At 33.8% G+C, this 12,021-nt stretch overlaps 1 protein-coding gene across 1 annotated transcript in view; it reads left to right on the top strand.

The window, feature by feature from the left end:
* Positions 1 to 12,021, top strand: part of LOC132721607 (plexin-B1-like) — a 74,605-nt gene that overhangs the window by 38,271 nt on the left and 24,313 nt on the right. The window contains exons 5-9 of the mRNA XM_060705927.1: positions 4,308 to 4,419; positions 7,047 to 7,194; positions 7,491 to 7,581; positions 8,254 to 8,356; positions 9,891 to 9,992. Of these exons, the coding sequence (XP_060561910.1) occupies positions 4,308 to 4,419; positions 7,047 to 7,194; positions 7,491 to 7,581; positions 8,254 to 8,356; positions 9,891 to 9,992 (556 nt within the window). The remainder of the gene's footprint in view (positions 1 to 4,307; positions 4,420 to 7,046; positions 7,195 to 7,490; positions 7,582 to 8,253; positions 8,357 to 9,890; positions 9,993 to 12,021) is intronic.

Below are 12,021 nucleotides of genomic sequence, written 5' to 3' on the forward strand. Positions count from 1 at the left end.
TTTAAAGAACCCAAAGAGCTAGAGCTAAGATAGTTGGCATGAAAAATCTTCTAGTGAGTGTCTACCAAGTTTGTTCAAATAAAAGCCCTGGGTCAAAATTGGCCCGCCCCGGGGGGTCATTGATTTTCCCTATATGCATATAGTAAAACTTAAAAAATCTTCCTTTAAAGAACTGTAAAAGCTAGAGCTTGATATTTGGCAAATGAAATATCTTCTAGTGAATGTCTACCAAGTTTGTTCAAATAAAAGCCCTGGGGTCAAAATTGGTCCCGCCCAGGGGGTCATTGATTTTCCCTATATGCATATAGTAAAAACTTAAAAAATCTTCATTTTAAAGAACCCAAAGAGCTAGAGCTAAGATATTTAGCATGAAACAACCTTTTAATGAGTGTCTACCAAGTTTGTTCAAATAAAAAGCCCTGAGGTCAAAAATTGGCCCTGCCCAGGGGGTCATAGATTTTCCTATATGCATATAGTAAAAACTTAAAAAAATCTTCTTTTAAAGAACCAAAGAGCTAGACCTAAGATATTTGACATGAAAATCTTCTAGTGAGTGTCTACCAAGTTTGTTCAAATTAAAGCCCTGGGGTCAAAATTGGCCCCGCCCGGGGGGTCATTGATTTTCCCTATATGCATATAGTAAAAACTTTAAAAAAATCTTCTTTTAAAGAACCGTAAGAGCTAGAGCTTAGATATTTGGCATGAACATCTTCTAGTGAAATGTCTACCAAGTTATGTTCAATAAAAGCCCTGGGGTCAAAATTGGCCCGTCCCAGGGGGTCAAGATTTTCCCTATATGCATATAGTAAAAACTTAAAAAAATCCCTTCCTTTTAAAGAACCCAAAGAGCTAAAGCTAAGATATTTAGCATGAAACAATCTTCTAATGAGTGTCTACCAAGTTTGTTCAAATAAAAGCCCTGGGGTCAAAATTGGCCCCGCCCCAGGGGGTTATTTATTTTCCCTATATGCATATAGTAAAAACTTAAAAAATCTTCTTTTAAAGAACTCAAAGAGCTAGAGCTAAGATATTTAGCATGAAACATGTTCTAATGGGTGTCTACCAAGTATGTTCAAATAAAAGCCCTGGGGTCAAAACTGGCCCCGCACCGGGGGGTCATTGATTTTCCTTATATGTGTATAGCAAAAACTTAAAAATCTTCTTTGAAAAATTCCAAATAGCTTGAGTTTAGATATTATACATGAAACATCTTTAAGTAAATATCTACAAAGTTTGTTCAAATAAAAGCCCGGGGTTCAAAACTGGCCCTGCCCCAGGGGTGTCATTGTTTTTTTAACTATATGTGTATAGTAAAAACTTAAAAAATCTTCTTTTAAAAAACCCAATGAGCTAGAACTTAGATGTTTAGCATGAAACATCTTATGGGTGTCTACCAAGTCTGTTCAAATAAAAGCCCTTGGGTAAAAATTGGCCCGGGGGGGCTATATACAGGTGAGGGACCTCAGGGCCATCATGGCCCTCTTGTTTACTATATGTGTATAGTAAAAACTTAAAAAATCTTCTTTTAAAAAACCCAATGAGCTAGAGCTTAGATGTTTAGCATGAAACATCTTCTTATGAGTGTCTACCAAGTTTGTTCAAATAAAAAGCCTTGGGTTAAAATTGGCTCTGTCGGGGGGTGGAAAAAGGAGGTCATTGTATTTCATTATATATGTGTAGTAAAAACTTAACATCATGAAACATCTTCTAATGGGTGTTCCAAGTTTGTTCAAATAAAAGCCCTGGGGTTTAAACTGGCCCCGCTGTGGGGGCCTATATACAGGTGAGCGACCTCAGGGCCATCATGGCCCTCTTGTTTTTTTCTTCTTTTTGAAAAAAAAAGGTACAGGTATTGTTATAGTCTTGGCGGCTTTGCCATTGCCGTTGCTGTTACCTTCCACAAACTTGTACCTTGATCATAACTTTTTAAGTTCTTTGTGTATTGTCTTCATACTTGGCCACAACAACCCTTGGGACAAGATTTTTTAGTAGACTAGACAAATCTTGACCTTCATACATAAATGACCTTGACCTTCAAGGTCAAACGTCCAAAGTTTGCTTGTTTCTTGCTATTAGTGGCTATAACTTTGTTAGTTTTGATTGGATTGTCTTCAAACTTGAGCATAAAAATCTTTTAGGATAGCCTTTTAAGTGAACCAGACAGACCTAGGCCTTGACTCATATATGACCTTGGCATTGAAGGTCAAATTATTTAAATTTTCATTTATTTTACTGTAACTTGCTGTAACTTTGTTATTATTAAATGGATAAACTATATATTTTAACAGAACATTCTCAAATTGACCTTGGCCTTTTATGACCTTGACCTTGAAGGTAAAATTATTGAATTTTCACTGATTTTTGCTTCAATTGACTGTAACTTGGTTATTAATAAATGGATTATCTCCATACTTGGACAAACAACATTTTGGACAAGACCTTCTGAAAGGTTGAACTGACCTTGACCTTTAAATGACCTTGACGGTCAATGTCAAATTATTGAATTTTGTGTTAAATCGTCATAATTTTGTTATTAATTACAGATTTAATTTAAACTTGGATAAAACAAGACTCAATGCTTCCAAACAAACATATTGAATATTTTAGATGTGACCTTGACCTTAAATTGACCTTGATTGTCAATGTCATATTAATGAAATTTATATGTTTTTATGCCCCCACAATGTGGGAGCATATAGTGTTGCACTTGTCCGTCCGTCAGTCAGTCCGTCCGTCTGTATGTCCCGAAATCTTGTGAACGCAACTCCTCTTAAACCGGATGGCAGATTTTCTTTAAACTTACAGGGATGAACAACCTTAATGTGTAGATGGTAGTAAAGGAAAGAATTTTCGCTGCGACCAAATTTAACAGAATTATGGCCCTTTGTTGATTTTTTCACTATATACTATGTAGAAATTTTGTGAACGCAACTCCTCTTAAACCGAATGGCAGATTTTGCTTGAAGTGGAGTGCCGCGTGCAAAATTTAGGCCCTGACGCCAAGGTCAAGGTTTTACACAGGGGTCAAAGTTTAGATAAAAATATGCAAATGTGTATTCGGACCATTTAGTCATCATTTATTGAGGAATTGAAACACAAATGGTCATTATCATGACTACGGGTGTGAAGCTTAAAGTATTGCGCTCATAATCCAGGTCCTTGCAACCAAAGTCAAGGTCACATAGAGAGTCAAAGTTTGTTTACGTGGACCATTTAGTCATCATTTACTAATGTATTATAACACAAATGATGACTAGAAGTGTGACACATGTAATTTAGGTTAATATTTGTAAGGTCAAGGTCACTAGAGATGATAAAATATCCATATTTTATCCAGATAATGCCTAGAGTATAATTAATATTATCTCCTGTATGCATATCTATAATGCCCACATCTCTGTCAAAAGCTTTTGTGACAGGCGTATTTTGGGACAATGTTGCACTTGTTCAGCGAGTACAATTACCTCTATTCAAAGTATGCAAACTGTAAATAAGATGTATTATATGATTTTATTTAACATGTAAATGATGGATATTTTCAAACAGAAAGAGTGTTTGCAAAGGGGAAAATTTACCTTGAAATGGACATCAAGTTAAGCATATGTAAAAGTTATGCATACTACATCATAGTACTTCACAATGACATAATGATAATTTAAGTGGTTTAAGCTACAAATGATTTGTAACTTGCAACTTTTTCGCAAAAACAAAGATTTGTGGAAATGCATACTCTGCGAAAAGAGCTAACTTAAGAGCAAAATAATTTCTAGGAATACAGTATAGTAATCTTTTGCATGTTAAAATTCCAATATGAACTTTATTATTACTGTGTGGTTTTCCTTTTAAAATCATAATTTATGAACATAATTTTAAGAGATTTACAAAAATTTATATAAAGGTTAATGAAACTGCAGAATGCTTGGTTTTTAGGCCAATTTTAAAATATTCTGATATATCTATAAAGTGCAACTTTAAGAAAAGTAACTGTTACTGTATACTGCCATGTGATGCAGTAAATAAGTAAGAATACTTCTATTTTTAATCAATTATTATGCTATGACTTTTGATCTTATCATTAGAAATATCTGTACATTGTTTTTCATCTGAAATTCTGAAATATGACCTTGACTCAAAAATTCACTACACACAACTGCATTGTGGCAAAGTTCAATGGTATAGAAACCAAATAAGAAATTTACTTCAATTCCTACTATTTAGTATTGTATTTATGTGGTGGCATAGCATTTTTTCATATATGCAATCAAGGTCATGTTTGTAATATTTTCAACAATTTCCTATTTTTACAGATCTCAAACAGAAAAATCGTGTCCTCCTGAAGAGTGGATACATTCATATGAAGATTGCATTGAATTAGAGACAGACATCAGTGGCATTGCAGTTGGCACTACAGGCAAAAATGTATGTTTGTCTATATTTTAACTCAATAGAACCAGAGGCTAAGGGTAGATATTGTTATTGGCATTAAAATTCACTTAGTGTAGTTTAACCCTTGGCCTGCTGGTGGCAACTTATATTACCCATGTGACCTGTGCAGGCCAAGATCAGCTGGTATACATCCGTGCCATCTAGTCATGGTCTGCATTTTTCCCTAATTAGTCAGTACATACTTTTTATAATTTCCATAATAATGATGAATGGTTTTGTCCAGAATTAAGGACAGACAAATCCATTTAAGATATTAAGTAGGTAAGGGTTAAACATTATATATTTTAGCCAGATCATGATGACAACTTAGAGCTGATTAGAACCTTTCTTGAGTCAGCTTCCTGACTTTAACAAGAACTAGTTGTATTATTAGGCATGAGTGTGATGCCATGGGAGCTCGAATCAGACGAATATGGCTCACTACAGTTTGAATCATAAAAAGAATCTCTAATTTATATTCCCCTTATGGAGGGCATAAATTTTTGTAAATGTCATGTGCCTGGCCATCTGGCTGCTTTTTGTTCAGGCCACCACTTCATTATTCATGGATGTATTTTGTAATAATTTTGTGTAAATCTACAGGACATTGATGCATTATGTTGCATGCAAGATTCAAGTTGGAAGGTCAAATGTCACGGTCACAATTTTTTTTATATTAATGGTAGTGTTAATAGATTGGCATAATTTGGTTGGACTTATTTGTTCATGACTTATGGCACCAAAGAATAAGAAAGTCACTTTTATCTCCAAAGTAAAATTGGAGAAATGATTTTTACCAAGTGCATTGATGGTCCTCTCTGGTCAATAGATCTGTCATTCATGGATAGATTTAAAATAATGTAATGTAAATGTGTTGGACATAATGACGTCCTGTTGCAGACAATAACCTTATAGGTTAGGGTCTCAGTTTGTCAAAAGTTGTGATATAATTTAATATAAGTGCTTTTATAGTTGTGTCCAGTCAACAATTCAGTCAAATAACTGGGCATTAATGTGTTGGAAAAATTATGATAATGTTGTGTCATATCTCCAGCTAATGAGTAAAGGTAACCTTTGTATCTCCAAAGTCATAATATGAATATGCAAAACTGTGATACATTTGGTATTCATTGATGGATATTAAGATAATCTTACTTAAGTGTAGTCTCATTTTGCTGATCTGTCTCCTGCATATCTAAGTCTTGAAGCTTTAAAGACAAGGTCACATGTGTCTCCTGCAAATACAAGTCTTGAAGCTTAAAAGAGAAGGTCACATGTATCTCCTGTAAATACAAGTCTTGAAGCTTAAAAGACAAGGTCACATGTGTCTCCTGCAAATACAAGTCTTGTAGCTTAAAAGACAAGGTCACATGTGTCTCCTGCAAATACAAGTCTTGAAGCTTAAAAGACAAGGTCACATGTGTCTCCTGCAAATACAAGTCTTGAAGCTTAAAAGGCAATGTCACATGTTTCTCTTGTAAATCCAAGTCTTGTAGCTTAAAAGACAAGGTCACATGTATCTCCTGCAAATACAAGTCTTGAAGCTTAAAAGACAAGGTCACATGTGTCTCCTGCAAATACAAGTCTTGTAGCTTAAAAGACAAGGCCACATGTGTCTCCTGTAAATACAGGTCTTGAAGCTTAAAAGGCAATGTCACATGTTTCTCTTGTAAATCCAAGTCTTGAAGCTTAAAAGACAAGGTCACATGTGTCTCCTGCAAAGCTTAAGACAAGGTCACATGTAGCTTAAAAGACAAGATCACATGTGTCTCCTGTAAATACAGGTCTTGAAGCTTAAAAGACAATGTCACATGTTTCTCTTGTAAATCCAAGTCTTGAAGCTTAAAAGACAAGGTCACGTGTGTCTCCTGCAAATACAAGTCTTGAAGCTAAAAGGTCAATGTCACATGTGTCTCCTGCAAATCCAAGTCTTGTAGCTTAAAAGACAAGGTCACATGTGTCTCCTGCAAATACAAGTCTTGAAGCTTAAAGACAAGGTCACATGTGTCTCTGCAAATCCAAGTCTTGAAGCTTAAAATACAAGGTCACATGTGTCTCTGCAAATCCAAGTCTTGAAGCTTAAAATACAAGGTCACATGTGTCTCTGCAAATCCAAGTCTTGAAGCTTAAAAGACAAGGTCACATGTGTCTCCTGCAAAGCTTAAGACAAGGTCACATGTGTCTCCTGCAAAGCTTAAGACAAGGTCACATGTAGCTTAAAAGACAAGATCACATGTGTCTCCTGTAAATACAGGTCTTGAAGCTTAAAAGGCAATGTCACATGTTTCTCTTGTAAATCCAAGTCTTGAAGCTTAAAAGACAAGGTCACATGTGTCTCCTGCAAATACAAGTCTTGTAGCTTTAAGGTGAAGGTCACAATTAACTTTAAGAATTTAAAGAATAAAATAAGCTTTTGTACAGAGGCTTATGTCTGTTCTCAATGACCTTAATTATTTCATTCATTACAGACCAATTCACTTTAATGTAGCCCATTATTCAAATATTTCTAAAAGGTATCAACCAAATGAGGACCGACCATTGTAACCCAAATGCTTAAAAAAATCGTTTAAGCTATAGCTAGCTTATGGTTTGTAATTCTTATCAGTTTATTTTTATTTAAGGTAACAGTTACAGCAAAACATTTTGTCTTGAGGGCAGACAAATACATGTATAAATGTAGGTTTTCTGAAGGTCAAACTCCTTTGGGAAATCCAATGGAAATAACGATAACTGGCAACACATTTATATGTGCCATACCAGAGGTTAAAGGTATTGTATTCTTAAATTATTTGTCATAATTATAGTGTATGCAGGTTTTTTGTTTGTTTCAAATTAGCATATGTGAGTTGAGTTCCAGAATCCTTATTTCTCATGCAAAATGTCAATAACATTATTGTTACTGAAAATAAGCATTACAGAAAGAAATTTTTATTGTTTTTACTCGAAAAGGGATGACTGTCCTTAGAACTCAAATGTTTGATTTATTTCTAGATAGCATCCCAGAAAGTTAGTTTTCCTTGAAAGTTTGCATTGTCAGCTTTTTAAAATTGTTCTTATTTTTTTAGAGCACACAGATGCTACCATTGAGTTAATGGTTAATGATTTTGTACTAGCATCAACTCCATTCCTTTTCTACAAGTGTGAGAATTTTAAAAGGTAAGTCTGTATGCATAGGAATGTCAAAACATAATTTTCTGTACAGAAGAACCTTTACAAATATTGTGTATACAATTTCACATGCTTATAACCACCTTCTTTCAGAGTTACAAAATGAATTCACAATACACAGTATAAATCTTTATATACATAGTTGAGTATCAGCATTTAAAAATTTAATATGTTATGATAGATAAAGCAAATTTCATACTAGATACTACATATACATTTGCATTTACACAGTAATTCTGTAATTTTCTTAGACATTTATATACATTTAACATCGAAATATTCAAACTTTTGAGAAAAACCCTAATATCACTAAAACAGACAAGCTTTTAACAATATATTTGGTATAATACTTGGCATTTTGATTTCTGTTCTCTCATAAATGAATCATTATTTTAATCATGAAAAGTGATCTAAAAAAGTGCTGAAAATGCTTTTTTTTCAGATCAAGATAAGAATAGCTCAAAAATACATTTTTCAATTTATTTCTAAGTATATTTCTTAATTATCTTCTACATATATTCTGTTTTAAGTGCCCAAGCTGTTCCGCGTAAGAAAGTCCAATTTTTATGTTTTTAGGCTTATGAACCTCTGTAATATTCAAATGACATGTGAGTCCTGACATGACTTCATGATTATTTTCTCAATTTTGCATATTTGTAGTTGTGGTAAATGTGTCAATACAGCCAATTCTAATTGCACATGGGACTTAGGAAATACAAATTGCCAAGCTCCAACAGCAGATGGAAGCAATATTGTTAATGAAGTAAGTGTTGCATACATTAATTTACTGTTGCGATAATGTTAGAATAAGTTGTAGAATAAGTTGTTTACCAGTTCAGAGATGTCACATTCAATAGTATAAGATCATTCATTGTATACGAGGGGTTATCCAAAAATTCGTGGACTTTTTAAATATCTCTTGAACGTCAACGTGTATTGTAATGAACTTTTATCAGCATACATTGTAGAATATTATCAACACATTTTGAAAGGAACAGTCAATTGTGTCCATAAATAATGATTTTATATGGCTTTTAAATAAGCACATACACGGCACCCGGCGCACGGTAGGAAAACGCAGTAAAACATCGTATATTTCTTGCTAAAAAAACTAAAATATATCGTAGAAAACCCGCTGAACATCGAATGTTTCTTCTATGATGTCATTTAAGTAATTCTTTAAAATAATGGTCGTCATTTCCGTTTATTTTTGTTGATATTGCTAGAAACGCCAGACGCCTTTATTGTTTACAACGGGAAAATGACGGACACGCGGTAATTAGAAAATCGCGCGATCATATAACGATAATGAATTTTTGTTGTAATTTGGGGATGACACCTAAAAAACTATTTGATAAAAATCAGCAGACAAACAGAGAAAAGAAAATTAAAGATCATTAGTGTTAAAGTCGCATAAGAAATTTAGTGATGGACATTCCTTTGAGAAGCAGTAACCGTCATTGACTGCGTAACGTTGAAGCACAAGTTGTACGTTAATATTATGACGTTGACGTCAATAATTTTTTGGAGTGCGCCGCTGTCGCCGACATGTGTTTATGTAAAATTAAATATTGATGAAATGTAAAAAGCTACTCACATGAATTTTTCTGTGTTTATCTGTTATTAATTCTTCTAAGCAGTGTAAGAATTTCAAATTAATATCTCAAATATATTTTACCCAACAAAGAAAGTCCACGAATTTTTGGATAACCCCTCGTAAGGTGTTTTTGAGTTGTTTGGTTTATTGAACATAACTTGTTTAATCATGTCAGACTTCCTTCATACATATGTCTGGCCTACATACATAATATTATGTCAGGGCTATATACATATGTCAGGCCTACATACATAATTTTATGTCAGTAATGTTTACATATGTCAGGCCTACATATATATGCCTCTAGATATATGTTGGGCCTATAACTACAAACATACATTGGCCCTGCTAACATATATTTGGGCCTGCAAACATGCAATGGGTGTCCAAATAGATATTCAGTCTGCAAATATATGATGGGTGAACATACATGTTGGCATGCATACAATATGTTAGGTCTACATATATATGTTGTGCCTAAAGAATATGTTGGGCCTGATAATTTATATATAATATGTCTAGCTTGTTTGACTTAAATTGTCTATACTGACAAACTGGATTGGATTTTACCCGCAATGAACATTTTGCTGAGCAATTAAAAAATTTTCAAATTTTTTAATGACCAATTATTGAAGTACATAATTTTAATGTTTATATTTTCCTTTGTAGCATATTTCAAAACATTTATTTCTTTATTCAGGTAGATAAATGTCCTAGTTTAAATGAAAACAAAAAAAAATATTTAGCATCATCAAAAGAAATTGAAGTTGTACTGGAGGCATCAAATATTCCGTCGTCTCTGGTAAGAACATCTATATTTATCTTTAGTTTAATATAACATTATTGATGCATTTTTCCTCCTCCATACTTTTTATGCCCCCACAATGTGGGAGCATATAGCGTTGCACTTGTCCGTCCGTCCGTCCGAGCCAACATTTGATTATTATGAGCTTCATTCCGTAGTTAAATAAAGAACATAAACTCATAAAATTCAAATTAAGAGCTATTTTTTTGTTTTTATGAGCTTATTTTGCTTGGACGTTGGTCCCGGTGGTGTTTATGAGCTCATTTGCCTCATAAACATCAAATTTTGGTAAGTCCGTACGTACTTCCCGAAATCTTGTGAACCCAACTCCTCTTAAACCGGATTGCAGATTTTGCTTAAACTTACAGGGATGAATAACCTTAATGTGTAGATGGCAGTAAAGGAAGGAATTTTCGCTGCGACCAAATTTAACAGAATTATGGCCCTTTGTTGATTTTTTTACTATATACTATGTAGAAATTTTGTGAAGGCAACTCCTCTTAAACCGGATGGCAGATTTTGCTTAAACTTCCAGAGATGAATAACCTGAATGTGTAGATGGTAGTAAAGGAAGGAATTTTTGCTGTGACTGATTTTAACAGAATTATGGCTCTTTGTTGATTTTTACACTATATACTATGTAGAAATTTTGTGAACGCAACTCTCTTAAACCGGATGGCAGATTTTGCTTAAACTTCCAGGGATGAACAACCTGAATGTGTAGAAGGTAGTAAAGGAAGGAATTTTTGCTGCGACCAAATTTAACAGAATAATGGCCCTTTGTTGATTTTTTCACTATATACTATGTAGAAATTTTGTGAACGCAACTCCTCTTAAACCGGATGGCAGATTTTGCTTAAACTTCCTGGGATGAACAACCTTAATGTGTAGATGGTAGTAAAGGAAGGAATTTTTGCTGCAACCAAATTTAACAGAATTATGGTCCTTTGTTGATTTTTTCACTATATACTATGTAGAAATTTTGTGAATGCAACTTCTCTTAAACCGAATGGCAGATTTTGCTTAATCTTACAGGGATTAACAACCTTGATGTGTAGATGGTAGTAAAGGAAGGAATTTTTGCTGCGACCAAATTTAACAGAATTATGGCCCTTTGTTGATTTTTAGTTTTCAACTTGTAGCACATGTAGTCCAAAAAATATTTGACCTAGAGTCATAAGATTGACAGAACAGTGGCGTGTGGGGGCTTCCGTGTCCTATGGACACATTTCTAGTTGATTGATAGTTTTTTAGTCCCCTACCAGTTTAACTAGGGGGGACTTAAGGTGTACCCTCTGTCGGTCTGTCTGTCGGTCCCTCAGTCCGTGTACAAAACTGGATCCCTCAATATTACAAAAGTACTGAAAATACTTTTATTAAATTTGATATATGGATAGATGGCAGTATGGAGATTATGCACGTCTTTTTCTTTTCTTCCTATGTTGAAAATTCTGGTTGCTTTGGCAACAAATAGACTGAAAATATGGGAATTTTAACACACAAACTGGATCCAGTGAAACTGCAAAAAGTACTAAAAATATTTTTATGAAACTAGAAATATGGGTAGATATGGCAGTCTGGAAATTATGCATGTCTTTCTTTTCTTCCTGTGTTGAATAAATTGGTTGCTAGGGCAATAAATAGACTTAAATCATGGCTTTGTGATAAGGCATAAAGAACTGAATTTTTTTTATAAAACTTAAAATATGGATAGATGGCAGTATGGAAATTATATACATCATTTTAATCTTGACTATAGGGAGTATATTGAGAGCTGTCATAATTACCAAACGTTGGCTGAACCTCGTCAAGATTTCTGATTCTACTTTTTACGCTTTTTCACTATTTGTTCTTTATTTCTTAACGTATTCACTTTAAACTTCAAATATAAGTTTCTGGTCATCAACCACATCATGTGACAAGGTTTACAACTCTAGCTTACAAATTATCAGAATTACCTCCCTTGAACTTAGAATTTTCATGAAAAAAATGTTTTTTTAATGACTTCTTTATTTCTTAATGTATC

This window comes from Ruditapes philippinarum, unplaced genomic scaffold (genome assembly GCF_026571515.1).
Source record: "Ruditapes philippinarum isolate M1 unplaced genomic scaffold, ASM2657151v2 ctg1656_1_1_1_1, whole genome shotgun sequence".
Lineage (NCBI taxonomy): Eukaryota > Metazoa > Mollusca > Bivalvia > Venerida > Veneridae > Ruditapes > Ruditapes philippinarum.